At 41.0% G+C, this 15662-nt stretch overlaps 1 protein-coding gene across 4 annotated transcripts in view; it reads left to right on the top strand.

Moving 5' to 3' along the window:
- Positions 1 to 1455: 1455 nt before the first annotated feature.
- The window catches only part of edil3a (EGF-like repeats and discoidin I-like domains 3a), a 260282-nt gene continuing 246075 nt past the window's right edge, over positions 1456 to 15662 (top strand). For 2 of the 4 annotated variants that reach the window (XM_036935506.2, XM_036935505.2), the window contains exon 1: positions 1456 to 2083. In XM_036935506.2, the coding sequence (XP_036791401.1) occupies positions 2020 to 2083 (64 nt within the window). In that variant the 5' untranslated portion in view covers positions 1456 to 2019. The remainder of the gene's footprint in view (positions 2084 to 15662) is intronic. The other 2 variants (XM_036935507.2, XM_036935509.2) reach the window with 2 other exon arrangements.

Raw genomic sequence — 15662 nt, 5'->3', positions numbered from 1 at the left:
TTAGCCCTTTTTTCACATTTATTAAAAATAACAAACAGAAATACCTTGTTTACATAAGCAGTCAGACCCTTTGCTTTGAGACTCGAAATTGAGCTCTGGTGCATCCTGTTTCCATTGATCATCATTGAGATGTTGCTACAACTTGATTGGAGTCCACATGTGGTAAATTCAATTGATTGGACACGATTTGGAAAGGCATACACCTGTCAATACAAGGTTACACAGTTGACAGTGCATGTGTAACTGATGTGAAATGGCTAGCTAGTTTGCGGGGTGCACGCTAATAGCGTTTCAACCGGTGACGCCACTCGCTCTGATACCTTGAAGTTGTCGTTCCCTTTTCTCTGCCAGGGCCGTGACTTTTGTGACGAGATGGGTAACGATGATTCGTGGGTGTTAGTTGTTGATGTGTGCAGAGGGTCCCTAGTTCAGGGTGAGGAGAGGGACGGAAGCTAAACTGTTACACATGTCAGAGCAAAAACTAAGCCATGAGGTCGAAGGAATTGTCGTAGAGCTCAGAGACAGGATTGTGTCAAGGCACAGATCTGGGGAAGGATTCCAAAACATTTCTGCACCATTGAAGGTCCCCCAAAACACTGTGGCCACCATCATTCGTTAATGGAAGAAATGTGATTTTTCATTATAATTTTTTTATACATTTGCAAAAAAAAATAATAACCTGGTTTTGCATTGTCATTATGGGGTATTGTGTGTAGACTGATTGTGTGTAGACTGAAAAAATTATTTAATGCGTTTTAGTATAAGGCTGTAAAATAACAAAATGTGGAATAAGTGAAGGGGTCTGAACACTTTCCAAATGCACTATATATGCACTATATATTATCTGGTTAATCTAGTTTCCTGACAAGAACTCGCCAGATCATCAGAATATATCATGGTATCAGAATCTGTCTATATTTTAGTTTCAAAAAACGACTTACTTACGTTACGTTTTGCCTTTGTAGAGCTGTATGCTTGTCCTAATGTTGGGATATGTAAAAAAACACATTTAGTGGTTTTGTAAATAATAATGTCAAGTCAGAACAAACAAATTCTTATTTACAATGACGCCTACCACGACCAAACCCTAACCCAGAAGACGCTGGGTCAATTTTGTGCCACCCACCCTCACGGCCGGTTGTGATGCAGCCTGGAATCAAACTAGGGTCTGTAATGACGCCTCTAGCACTGAGATGCAGTGCCTTAGCCTGGGAGCAGAGGACAACAACTAATGGTTAAATTAACCCATGTTTGGGTAATCCAATATTGGGTTATTCGTGCAACCCAACTGGCTGGGTCAAAATAACCCAGCATGTGATCTGTCCAATGTCTATCCAGTTCGGGGTCTTCAAATAACCCAAATTGGGTTTGCATTTGTTTGAGTTTACAAATTGGAGCTGGGAGCAGCTAAACTCAGGGACCTGGTTTTCATGAGTGCGCATAGCCCACTTTCCCAGAGGTCCGGTGGAAGAATAGAGAACGGGTAGAAGAGTGGCTGATAAAATGTAGGTCTGCACTCTTTTGAATTTGACGGTGTTTTGTATTGGCAGTATCAGCACGTGTGGGGAGGAGCAGGGGTTTGTCTTTATCAGTGAGACAGCGCCCCAGTTGGATAACTGTGAAAGACCGTGTAGCCGACTGCGCGCTCCTTAACCGCCAGGGTTTGTACACACACATTCGGACACACACTGCCTGACACTCACGCGCACTCTCAGTGAAACCGTCTCCCCAGGACCAGCACGCACGCACAATCTCTCGTCTATCACAGCGCATCGCGCACCACTGCGGTAAGACGTGAAGGCAGGCAGCGAAGCCCTGACACTCACTTGTTTCAACACTCCGCATTCCAGGTAGTGCGTCTGCGACTCTCCGGAAAATAAGAGGACTTACCACCACCAATCGAGGAGGTATAAAACCACTAGGCTGATACCACTCAGAGACTAGCCATACTGCTCGTGAAAAGTTATTCATCGTCTTGATTTCCCCACATTGGAAGTGAAACCTGCTGTTTGAAAGAGGATGAGACCGTTACTCGTATCCATCGTCCTCTGCTTGAGCGCTTCTGTCCCACATTTTGTGAAAGGTGAGTAGAGGAGATCAATTACTGGTTATGGAGGAGGATAGTCGAGAGGAAGTAGGCAAAGGTTTAAGACTGGATGGTTTGCTGTAAATCAAATGACATCAGCTAAAGCAGATTATCTGAGGCGATAATAAACATTTTACTTCCTATCAACATGTCATATTTTAATACGGAAGGTGACAAAATACTTTAAATACGCGCTGCTTGTCATGTTATCCAAATGGAAAACACAGTAGACATATACAGTGAGTGTTAACTGAGTTATTTTGGGATTTGCCAGTAGTGTGTGGCATTTTATGGAGATGATAATACCGATTTTAACGAGTAAGCACACTAGCCTTCCCAATTGAAATACTGTGTCAACTATAGGCTAATGCGCTCAAATTCTGTCTATATGACATTACTCTCCATGTTAGTCTACTGGGGTGGCTGGGACCTACATTTCTAACTAATAACAGGACTTCAGCTGTTCTTTTTCTAAATGTCTAACTAATAACAGGACTTCAGATGTTCTTTTTAGTCGCCTTATATCAAGTGCAACTACAAGACGACTCCGTAGCCTATACGAGCGCAGTTGATGGATACAGCAGGATATGCCAGAGCCACATTCGAATTGAATCCAGTGGAGTAAAATTATTTAACATGTGGATTCTCTCGAAAGTTTAAAGATTGGCGAATATATTTGCTCTATATCATTTAAGCGGAAACTATTAAACTCGTGTTTAATTAAATAGAAGTACACTAACGATATGTTCATAGTGCACATATGTCGTTCCCAAGGCCTAATCCTTTTGTTTAAGACTAAACTCTGTAGCATCATTTTATGCGTTGCGTTCCTACATATAATTAATGCGACAGAAGCCAGAAAATGACAAATGTCTCGAGCAGATTAAAATGTGGAAGATATTAATTAAACAAAGAAGGATGGAAGGAGATGTAATCTTGCTCATCAATGTCAGAGAATGACAAACCTTTGCTTCTTCTTCCCATTATTACATTAGTTGCAATGCGGAACCCATATTACCCATGACATCATAAAACATCTCGTGGCAATTCCGCCTGGGATTCCATTGAACAGGCTACCAATAGGACTGTTGCATGTTAAACTCTGCTGAGAGGGGATTAGGCCAAAGATTGTGGATACATGAAGATAGTTCACTCAAGCCATTTACCATAAAAAAGGCCAGTTCTGGTCTACCAAACTGGGTGTGTCTCCCATAGACACCAATGCAATAGTGGCTGGGTCGTGCTGCTGCTCCAATTTCAACTGTTCTGCCTGTGGCTATGCCGGACGTGCTACTTTTCGACTGACATTTACTCCTGAGGTGCTGACCTGTTGCAGCCTCTACAACAACTGTGATTATTATTATTATTTGACCCTGCTGGTCATCTATGAACGTTTGAACATCTTGGCCATGTACTGTTATAATCTCCACCCGGCACAACCACAAGAGGACTGGGCAGCCCTCAGAGCCTGGTGCCTCTCTAAGTTTCTTCCTAGGTTCCTGCCTTTCTAGGGAGTTTTTCCCTTTCTTCCACATCTACATTGCTTGCTGTGTGGGGTTTAGGCTGGGTTTCTGTATAGCACTTTGTGACATCGGCTGATGTAAGAAGGCCTTTATAAATACATGTGATTGATTTGGTCTGGTCTACTTAGTTCATTGACTTTCATTGAACCATAAACAAATACATAAAAAAATAACAGCCAATGGGGTGTCTCTCTTCCTCTTCCGTCTCTGATTAGGCTAATGTTAATTGACTGCAGTTTGTAGAATGCAAATGACTAATCAACCTTGAGAGATTATGATATAGAAATCAACTGTTATCCTGTGCAATTATGGTGACCATAGAATATTTCATATTGCATAATGTTTTACACTGAGTAATTTTTACTTGATTGACCTGCCAATTACCCTCCTTTGATATGTTCAACTGTTACTGAAGAGCAGGTATAGGCGACATGTGCAGCCGCCCAGGGCGGCATCATGCCGGCGGCGGCGGCACGGGTCACCGCACAAATTCATAATGGTGATATTTGCGCGATCGGTTTTCTATCGCTCATTTGCACGTCACCGTGTGGGACTGTGGGTCAATTAACCTTGTCGGAGTGGGTGCCCTGATTCTAGTTTGTGAACTAGGCAGGCTACTGCCTGGGAAGGTCTCCCACTCAGAAGTACGAGATGGGGAGGGGGCGGTGTAGGTTGACCACAGGTCTCCCCACTGGAAGCCCGAGGTAGGGGGAGAGGGGGAATCTATCAAATAGCACACCACTAACTTTGTACAGTACCAATGCAATTAGTAAAATCAGTCACACTACGACCAAATAAACCACAACTCATTCTTATACTGTGAATATAAAGTTTCACATATTGTTGCATTTTTTTCTGGTTTGTGTGAAATCATTGAGAATAATATAAAACCAGTGTGCACACCACCAAGGTGAATTGGTTTACTTTTGACTCTTGATTGACAATGTTGGGGGATGGGTAATGTATTGATGCTCGAGTGCCAAATCAACAAATTTGTTTCTATTTGTCTTTGATACTACTTTTTGATATTTATGAGTCTTATTTTTGTATATATTTTTATATGTATATAGTTTTAAATGTTATGAATATTTATTCGCGTTGTTCCAAATATCTGAATAAAAATACAGTTAGTGCATGTCACGTTGGCATCAATGATACGGGAGACAGGTGCAGGAATGCGCAATAGTTTTTTTTATTATACCCAAATTGCGGCGTGCTGTGTAAAGGCACGGGGACAAAGACCAAACAAACACATAATAAAACACAGGGTAGAAACCCAAAACAAAAGAGCGAGAAGTACCTTAAATAAATAACACACGGTACGAGACCCGTAATCATCTGCGCAATCCTCAATAGCACGAAAGCCAAAACTCACAGCACAGGTACTCACACGCACCAACAGACATTGTAACAATAATTGACCGCCCAATGGAAACCAAAGGGTACATATATACAAATACAATCAGTGGGAATAGGGGACAGGTGTGAGTAATGAAAGTTCCGTGACAGATCCGTGAAAGTGCAGAATGGTGTTTTTTTTTTTGGGGGGGGGGGGGGGGGGGGCTGGCCCCGGGAGCCATACAAGCAGGGACAGTGAGTTGAGAGGACAGTGAGTTGAAGCATCACACAGCATTAAGCCCACTGTAAATTAGTGAGTGGAATGGCATCAAACACCACTAGGCCCCTTAGTTCCAGTGAAGGGAAATCTTAACACTACAGCATACAATGACATTCTAGATGATTCTGTGCTTCCAACTTTGTGGCAACAGTTTGGGTAAGGCCCTTTCCTTCAGCATGGCAATGCCCCTGTGCACTAAGAAAGGTCCATCCAGAAATTATTTTTCAAGATCGTTGTGGAAGAAATTGACTGGACTGCATGGAGCCCTAACTTTTGGTAATGTAGTGTAGGTGTCTGTTGTGTGTTTGTGTGTGTGCGAGAGAAAGAGCGGAAGGGTAAATACATTTTATCAAATGTCAGTGGTATCTTTGTCATTCTGCGAAGAAATCATTATACAACTCAAGAACCCTTCAATTTACCCATCAGTCCTGTGGATTCGAAATTAGTTCTGAGTCATGAGATTGTGTGATATTGGCGATGGCTGTTGATTTAACCTAGCGCATTGTCTTCGGTTCATGGGGTGCTTGAATCGAGATTGGAGGGCAGGAGATGTTAGCTTTGTGTAACTTTAATTCTGAAAAGCTATGTGGTTGATTTGTCATGACATGATTATGAAGCTTCATCAAGCAACGAGCATTATGTGTAATTCCCTTAGATGTCCCAGAAAATTACCAACCATACCTGGGTAATACTGTATGTGACCTGTCATAGCGATGTGGCTAGTGCACTAGTCTGACAACCCCGGAAATGTCTTTTAGAGCAGACTTAAAGGAAAATTGTACTCACTTGACCATAATTGCATTAGGATATCCAAAACCTCAAATCAGTATAAAAATAAATGACTGATATTTGTACAATATGGTCTGTGGTATTTCTTAAGAACAACAGACAGAGCATTATACTGTATATTTTATATATGCAGTGTCTGTGAATACTAAAATATAATTTAAATTCTTGAATTGTCCTTGGTTAGCATTGAATTAGACATTTTGAAGTCAATTGAAACGGATTGCCTCAAAGGAAATATGAAAAATCTGCCCTCACAATGAAAGAAACAATAGATTTGGTTTCCGTTTAACAAGCAATTGCATATTAGTAAACCATGTGAGGCTTAAATTAATGCAGATGCTAGCAATCTATCTGAAAGCCCATTACATATGTACACCATTCCCTGTTGAAAGTTTATAGCTTATGTTTAGGTCACTTTCAATAACACAGACTTGCAATCTACCTCACTGACCTTCACTATCTCTGTAAATGGCATTGTCATACAGAAATGCAACATAGACACTGGGGCGAAACAGGAATTAATCTTTGCATAATACATTTTTGCGTAATTCAATTTTTCTGCCAAATTCCATTTTCTTGGTTGTGTTTTTCCAGGTTTCGAAATGTTCCCAGATTTTTCAGATATCCGCTCTCAAAATCACACTTTTTTATTATTGAAAAACAACTACATTGGATGTTCTAAGGCCACAAGAATGCTTAAACTTCTTAGGGCTGAGATTCCGCTAACGGGATCGATATGACAACAGCCAGTGAAAGTGCAGGGTGCCAATTTCAAAACAACAGAATTAAAATTAAAATGTAATAAAAATTCCTCAAACATACAAGTATTTCACACCATTTTAAAGATACACTTCTTGTTAATCCCACCTTAGTGTCCGAGTTCAAATAGGCTTTACGGCGAAATCACCACAAACGCTTATGTTAGGTCAGAGCCAAGTCACAGAAAAACACAGCCATTTTTCCAGCCAAAGAGAGGAGTCACAAAATTCAGAAATAGAGATAGAATGAATCACTAACCTTTTGAAGATCTCCATCAGATGACACTCATAGGACTTCATGTTACACAATACATGTATGTTTTGTTCAATAAAGTTCATATTTATATCAAACAATCTCAGTATACATTGGCGCGTTATGTTCAGTAGTTCGAAAAACATCCGGTGATTTTGCAGACAGCCACATCAATTTACAGAAATTCTCATAATAAATGTTGATGAAAATACAAGTGTTATGCATGGAACTTTAGATACACTTCTCCTTATTAATGCAACCGCTGTGTCAGATTTAAAAAAATCTTTACGGAAAAAGCAAACCATGCAATAAATCGGAGTACGGCGCTCAGAGACCAAACAAGCCAAAAAGATATCCGCCATATTGTGCAGTCAACAGAAGTCAGAAATAACATTATAAATATTCACTTACCTTTGATGATCTTCATCAGAATGCACTCCCAGGAATCCCAGGTTCACAATGAATGTTTTGTTCGATAATGTCCATTTATGTCCAAATAGCTACTTTTGTTAGCGCATTTTGTAAACAAATCCAAACTTACGAAACGCGTTCACTTGGAGCAGACATGTCAAAAAGTTCCATTACAGTCCGTAGAAACATGTCAAACGATGTATAGAATCAATCTTTAGGATATTTTTAACATAAATCTTCAATAATGTTCCAACCGGAGAATTCCTTTTTTCTGTAGAAAAGAAATGGAACGCCAGCTAACTCTCACATGAACGAGCGTCACGAACGTCACGAGCTTGTGGCACTCTGCCAGACCACTGACTCAAAGAGCCCTTATGAGCCCCTCCTTTACAGTAGAAGCCTCAAACAAGTTTCTAAAGACTGTTGACATCTAGTGGAAACCTTAGGAAGTGCAACATGACCAATATCCCACTGTATCTTCAATAAGGAATGAGTTGAAAAACCACCAACCTCCGATTTCCCACTTCCCGGTTGGATATTTTCTCAGTTTTTTCCCTGCCATATGAGATCTGTTATACTCACAGACATCATTCAAACAGTTTTAGAAACGTCAGTGTGTTTTCTATCCAAATATACTAAGAACATGCATATATTTTAGTAACTGGGACTGAGTAGCAGGCAGTTTACTCTGGGCAACGTATTGATCCAAGCTACTCAATAATGCCCCCAGCCATAAGAAGTTATTTTAAAGGGTGTGAAGTGCAGGCTGGTTTGTTGAGGGTGGCAGAGAGTGTAAAATCACGACACGTAATCCATGAGTGGCCGTGTTACTTTTTTAATACCTTAAAGGGTAACTACATTTTAAAAAATTTAAGAAATGGTTTTTAAGGTATCCTGATGTTGTTTAATAAAACAACTAGGACAGCTTAACCTGGGGCAGCAGTGTAGACTAGTAACCAAAAGGTTACAAGATCGAATCCCCGAGCTGGCAAGATACAAATCTGTCGTTCTGCCCCTGAACAAGGCAGTTAACCCACTGTTCCTAGGCCGTCATTGAAAATAAGAATTTGTTCTGAAACTGACTTGCCTTGTTAAATAAAGGTTTAAAAAAATTAAGAACTAACCTCACTCTACGACTTACCCTAGCCACTCGTAATATACGTAATGGCTCGGCTGGTCATCTCCTTAGCATTCTGATAATGGTAATTCTTCAGTCCAATAAGGCTCCTGGAAGCTGGACATAGGCATATTGTAGTGATAGAGCCCTTTACTCCAGTAAAACAGATATTAGTTTGTAGTTTCAGACTATGTTCAAGAAAGTGTGCTTAAACTTTGCAGCAAAGAACTCAGTAGCCCATTCGTTTACAGATTTGGAATTCATGAGACCTGTGGCTTGGATTAAGAAGATATGATGACTCATCTGCTAAAATACTTTGTATATGTGTCAAGGGGTCATCAAGTCATCTGGATGCTATTGTCCTTGGTAAGGTTTTGAAATGGCGGGTCAAATACAGTAGCATCGGCTGGCAATGATCCACAAATATCTACATTTTGACTAGCCTTTCCAAGTGTTTCTGTACCAGCATTATGCTTATTGATGCTTTGGGATCTTCAGGCCTATAAGTAAGCTCGTTATTGTCATGTTACCTGGTAATCCTTCAGAACTCTCTAACAACAGGGCAACACAATGATGACAATACTTTGCACTTCCCTGCAAACTAAGTAAGTGGTATAATGTGTTAACTGTTTCCATTCATGTGTCTCAAAGGGTAGTTAAATATCACTTAAATCATGTTTCTCGATAAGAAAATGTTACGCGACCACAATACCAAGACCAAATCAGAGGCCAATAGGTTTCCTAAGGTTTCCAGCGAGTTAGAGATTTAGAATAAAACAGATTCGTTGAGACTGTTTGTGAGATTAAAGTTGGACAGGCATTGTGAGGGGATTATGGATCCAGGAATTGAACAGAGGGATGACGCAGAGAGCTTTGGATGTGATTTATCTTTTATCTGTTCACAACAAACCAGAGCCAGATGCTTTTTGTTTTTGGCCCTTTAAGGTCTATTAGTGTCATGCTTTATTTTATTTGTATTGTTCCGGTCACAATATTATCCACGTTTTATCACAGATTTGGTGAAGGAGTTTTCCTCAAATCATATCACATTTGATTGGTCACACACACATCTTTCACACATGTCATTGCGGGTGTAGCGAAATGCTTGTGTTCCTAGCTCCAACAGTGCAGTAGTGTCTAACAATTCACAACAATACACACAAGTCTTAATGGAATCAAGAAATCTATAAATATTAGATTGAGCAATATCGGAGTGACATTGACTAAAATACAGTAGAATAGAATACAGTATATACATATGAGATGAGTAAAGCAGCATGTAAACATTATTCAAACATTATTAAAGTGACTAGTGTTCCATTAATAAAGTGGCTAGTTATTCCAAGTCGATGTATTAAGGGCAGCAGCCTCTAAGGTGCAGGGTTTGGTAACCGGGTGGAAGCCAGCTAGTGATGGCTATTCAACAGTCTGTTGGCCTTGAGATAGAAGCTGTTTTTCAGTCTGTCGGTCCCAGCTTTGATGCATCTGTACTGACCTCGCCTTCTGGATGATACCGGGGTGAATAGGCCGTGGCTCGGGTGGTTGATGTCATTGATGATCTTTTTGGCCATCCTGTTACATCGGGTGCTGTAGGTGTCCTTGAGGGCAGATAGTTTGCCCCCGGTGGAGGTGGTTTAAGGTCTTTCCTCCGACATACCCCAGGAGACAGGGGGAGCTTTTAATTATTGAGGTGTGCACTCCAAATCATGGACTTTTTGCACCTTTGTTCTCCTGCAGCATAAATACAGTGCATTCGGAAAGTTTTCAGAACCCTTTATTTTTTTCACATTACAGGCTTATTCCAAAATGGATTAAATCGTTTTTCCCCCACATAAATACCGCATAATGACAAAGAAAAAACATATTTTTCTAATGTTTACATATGTGAAAAAAATAAATAAATGAAATATCACGTTTAGATAAGTATTCAGACCCTTTACTAAGTACTTTGTTGAGACACCTTTGGCAGCGATTACAACATTGAGTTTTCTTGGGTATAAGCTACAAGCTTGACACACCTGTATTTAGGGAGTTTCTCCAATTCTTCTCTGCAGATCTACTCAAGCTCTGTCAGGTTGGATGGGGAGCATTGCTGCACAGCTATTTTCAGATCTCTCCAGAGATATTTGGTTGGGTTCAAGTCCCGGCTCTGGCTGGGCCACTCAAGGACATTCAGAGACTTGTTCTGAAGCTGCTCCTGCGTTGTCTTTGCTGTATGCTTAGAATTGTTGTCCTGTTGGAAGGTGAACCTTCACTCCAGTCTGATGTCCTGAGCACTCCGGAGCAGGTTTTCATCAAGGATCTCTCTGTTCTTTGCTCCGTTCATCTTTCCCTCGATCCTGACTAGTCTCTCAGTCCCTGGCGTTGAAAAACATCCCCACAGCATGATGCTGCCACCACCATGCTTCACCTTAGGGATGGTGCCAGGTTTCCTGCAGACATGATGTTTAGCATTCAGGCAAAAGAGTTCAATATTGGTTTCATTAGACCAGATAATCTTGTTGATCATGGTCTGAGAGTCCTTTAGGTCCCTTTTGGCAAACTCCAAGTGGGTTGTCATCTGCCTTTTACCGAGGAGTGGCTTCCATCTGACCACTCTAGAATTAAGGCCTGATTGGTTCGGTGCTGCAGAAATGATTGTCCTTCTGGAAGAATCTCCCATCTCCACAGAGGAACTCTTGAGCTCTGTCAGAGTGAACATCAGGTTCTTGGTCACCTCCCTGACCGAGGCCCTTCTCCCCCGATTGCTCAGTTTGGCTGGGTGGCCAGCTCTATGAAGAGTCTTTGTGGTTCCAAACTTCTGCCATTTAAGAATGCGGGAGGCCACTGTCTTCTTGTGGAACTTAAATGCTGCAGACATTTTTTGGTACCCTTCCCCAGATCAGTGCCTCGATAACAATCCTGTCTCGGAGCTCTATGGACAATTCCTTTGACCTCATGGCTTGGTTTTGGCTCTGACATGCACTGTCAACTGTTGGACCGTATATAGAGGTAAGTGCGTTGGACTAGTAACCAAAAGGTTGCAAGATCGAATCCCCGAGCTGACACGGTACAAATCTGTCGTTCTGCCCCTGAACAAGTCAGTTAACCCACTGTTCCTAGGCCATCATTGATCTTAACTGACTTGCCTAGTTAAATAAAAGTAAAATAAAATAAATGTAAAAAATATAGACAGGCGTGTGCCTTTCCAAATCATGTCCAATCAATAGAATTTACCACAGGTGGACTCCAATCAAATAGTAGAAACACGATGCCGCTGAGCTCAATTTATAGTCTCATTGCAAAGGGTCTGAATACCTATGAAAGTAAGCTATTTCTGTTTTTATTTTGAATACATTTGCATACAATTCTAAAAACCTGTTTTTCGCCTTGTCATTATGGGGAATTATGTATAGATTGTTGAGGAAAAAATGTATGTAATCAATTTTAGGATAAGGCTGTAACCTAACAAAATGTGGAAAATGGGAACTGGTCTGAATACTTTCCGAATGCACTGTACATTTGGATTCGGTACAAAAAGCAACAAGGCTAACTAACTTTGTGGAAACATAAAGGAATGTAGAGGTATAGTAATTCAAACTATATTCAAGACACAATATATTTTTTACTTTAACCAAAAACCTATTTGGCATGTTTGATTGAACAGGGACCTGAGTTTCTTTAAGGCTTTGGGTCTAACGACCACTGAAAACCATGTGATTTATTGAAGAGGTACTTTACCCTGCAGAGGTGAGCTCTCTGCTTGATATACTCTACTTGTCAATCCAGCACTTCTGGGTCATCTTTGGTACCCAAATATTGTTGATTTTCTCTGTTGTAGAACATGATAAAAGTTTTTTTATTTATTGATGGTTGTGTCATTACATTTGCACATTAATGTATGTTTTTATGATCACATTAGCATAGACACAATGTCTCTTGGAATGTGGATTGGCATGCAAATGAGACTGTGTGTGCATTCACGTGGGAGTGAGAGCCATCCTCTTCTTTAGTGTTGGCAAAATATTTTGGATGACACGGATGTCGCAGACTTCTTACTCTGCTGCTGCACCATTCCCTCTACTCTACTTCTCAGCATATGTCTATATCCCTACCCCCTCTCTCTCCCTCTATCCCCACCCCTCCATCGCTCCCTCTATTCCCACCCCTCCATCTCTCCCGCCATACCTTCTTTTCCCCCCTCTTCCTATATCCCCTCTGCTCGTCTCTACCTTTCGCTCTCTCCCTCCCTCTTTCTCTCTGTCCTTCTCCCTATATCCTCTCGCTCTCTCCCTCTCTGTACCTTAGCCAACACTCCCAGTGTGATGTTGTTAGTCATGTTAAGTGCATTAGACACAGGCAATATCCCAGGATTTGTCTGTGCATTTCATCCCTGTGCATTTCATCCCATTCTCAGACATCACCATGCATTGTTAACTTTTATTTAATTTGATGTGCCAGAGCGTGTGTGTGTGTGTGTGTGTGTGGTGCAGGGATACAACTGTTCATTTGTGTGTGTGTACAGTACAAGTGTGTTTGTCAATGTGTGTGTATGTGTGTTTGTGAATACCAACTGTTTTTTAATTCTGAAGCTTTGAGAGGTAACCTAGAAATGTCATCGCTAAAATAATTATTATTCCAAGAATTGTTCCTCCTGTGTTTTGCTCACGAAGCTACTGTATAACTGTATATCCAAAAGCTTCAGTCATCCCACGCTCTGATATAGCCTAATAAAGACTATTAGCCTTCTCTCTATATGTAAACATTTGTCTTTTTGGTTTTATCAATAATGATCACGCCTATTGGAATAATACTATTGCGTATGAGTATGTCAGCAAGTGTGTGTGTCTGTAAGAGGAGCTCAGACAAGGCAATAGCCAAATGTGATTTATTTTTTGTTTTTTTGAGGGGGTAGCAGATTATCCTAGAAAAATTTTGAGTGAGAATGAAGGTGCGATTTAGTTAAGTGAAATATCTCCAGTCCAGCTGTTTTAGATTACCCTTGGTGTGTTGGCTCAGACAGAGAGCAGCTCAAATACAAAGCACAGGATGTGTAGAAGGTCCCTGCCAACTGGTGTGTGTTGCGTTGCAGTCCCTCTCTCCAACCTTAAAAACATCAACACGAGAGGAGGAGAGGTTAAGGAGGGTACAAACTGATGGTTAGTGGAAGCCTGCTCGTCCCTTCTTCTCTGGCGGCAGGGCAAGGGTTACCGTCTCTTGCATCAGTACAGTGATTTTTGTTCTCTCCGGTTTTTCCCCTTTAGTACGTTTCCCTGCTGCTTCCAAGGCACCTGCTCTCCCTTTGGTGCGTTGTCATTCTCTCACTCCAACTATCCGATGATTTAGATGGTTCATTGTAGAATCTGATGGTTGTCAAAGGTCATGTTGTTTTTTTATTGTAAAGGTTTTCCATGTAGACCATATGTCTAACACTGCAGTGCACATGTATGTTGGAAGAATGTGAAAGTGGAATGGAGCATTACATCTCATCTTGCACAGGGATGTGGCCTGTTGAGAGAGAGAGAGAGAGTGTGTGCATGTGATGCGTGAGTGTATATCGAGAGAGAGCGAGAGAGAGAGACTGTAAATCACATCAGACAGGTGGGCTTTGCCACCTGGGTTTCTTTTCTATATTTCTCCGTTTCGGTTAAATTTCGCATTTGCATCCAGTGTAGAATATAATTGAAAACACCTAACAATAATTCTAGTTGTTCTTTTTCAAATAACATTGTTATGTTCCTTAGTGGAGGAGTCGTAATACCTAGTCTGGAAAAAAGTTAACCATTGAAAAGCAGATTATTTTCCCCCTTTAGTTTGCATGGTATATTAAATTAACATGAACCAATACATTTCTTGTTCATTTGAAATGTTTTTATTCTGAAAACATTTTCAGTATGTGTGTGTGTGTGTGTTTTAACGTGTTGGTCATAGTGCAAGCTGACTTACTGTACAATCGGCCTGTTTTATAACTGCACAAGGACTTCTACTATATCAGGGGAATGAGCTAACATTTATTTTATCACTGCACAATATGTTTGGCAAAACTTCTTCACAGTTACAGTGGAAGGCTAAAGGTTGATGACACTGTATCTTCAGCACCCTTGCTACCATTTCGTTGTCAACTCCAATCGCCAAGGCAGCCCACGTATGCAGGACTTGAGCAGCCATGCAATACTGTAGTAGAGTACATTTGAGTTGTTCACCTTGGCTCCCTTGCAAGCAGGACCTTGATGATCTAAGCTGGCAGGATGCCAGGGTTAATCAGGGAGAGTTGTGAGTACACACTGGGCATCCCCACCATAGCTGTTGGCCCTAGGCTGCTGGCCAGCCCAGCATGTAATCCATGGATCATGATGTGGGGTTCAGCTGCTTCTTTAATGAAATCGTATTCCCTTGAACCCCTCTGAGATTTTAATCAAAATTTACATTTTTTAGGTTGACGTACCATAGGCCTACAAGTGAGACACAATTAAAAAAGCTGGAATGGCATTGAAAGGTTTGTATCAATGTTTCAGAAGCTTCTTCAAATCACTCCTGTTTCCCAACACCCCCAGATCCAACATTCACAAGCAATTGAAGTCATAAAATAAAAAACATACAAAAATATTGCCTGCAACTGACATTTAGATATTGTAGATATATTTATTCCTCTTGTGTAGGCGATCTGACTGACAAAATAATGTCAGGTGGACTTTGGGTGGGATTTGTCTGTTGGTTGTCAGTGTTCCATTATCCGGTGTGAATGTAATAAATGTTCCTCAAACTCCCTCCACAGAGTAACAGCCTCTTTGCTCATGGTGCCCACCCTCAACATGTATCACAACCGTCAGTCTTATGTGTTTCACCATGCGTAATATGCGGTAGGCTACGTTTTGTACAACAGCACAATAGTACGTTTTTATTCAGGTATGTTATTTGAGTTTGGGCTCATAGGCCTAAGTGTATGCATAAGCTCTAATATGCTGATGGTTGTTATCAAGTTGGGTACTACCAAAGCATGTCCAGAGTGCATAAAAGGAGATTACCGTGACTTAACTGTCACGTGGAATTTTACTGTGGTCATGACTGCTGAGGTGGTGGTAATATGGTCTCCGCAACAGCCCTAAGCCCATAGCTTGATAAAGACCT

This window comes from Oncorhynchus mykiss, chromosome 11 (assembly GCF_057628025.1).
Source record: "Oncorhynchus mykiss isolate SJ-2025 chromosome 11, ASM5762802v1, whole genome shotgun sequence".
In the NCBI taxonomy this organism is placed as follows: Eukaryota; Metazoa; Chordata; class Actinopteri; order Salmoniformes; family Salmonidae; genus Oncorhynchus; species Oncorhynchus mykiss.
The sequence above is the reverse complement of the archived record's forward strand: the minus strand, read 5'-3'. Positions and strand labels throughout refer to the sequence as shown.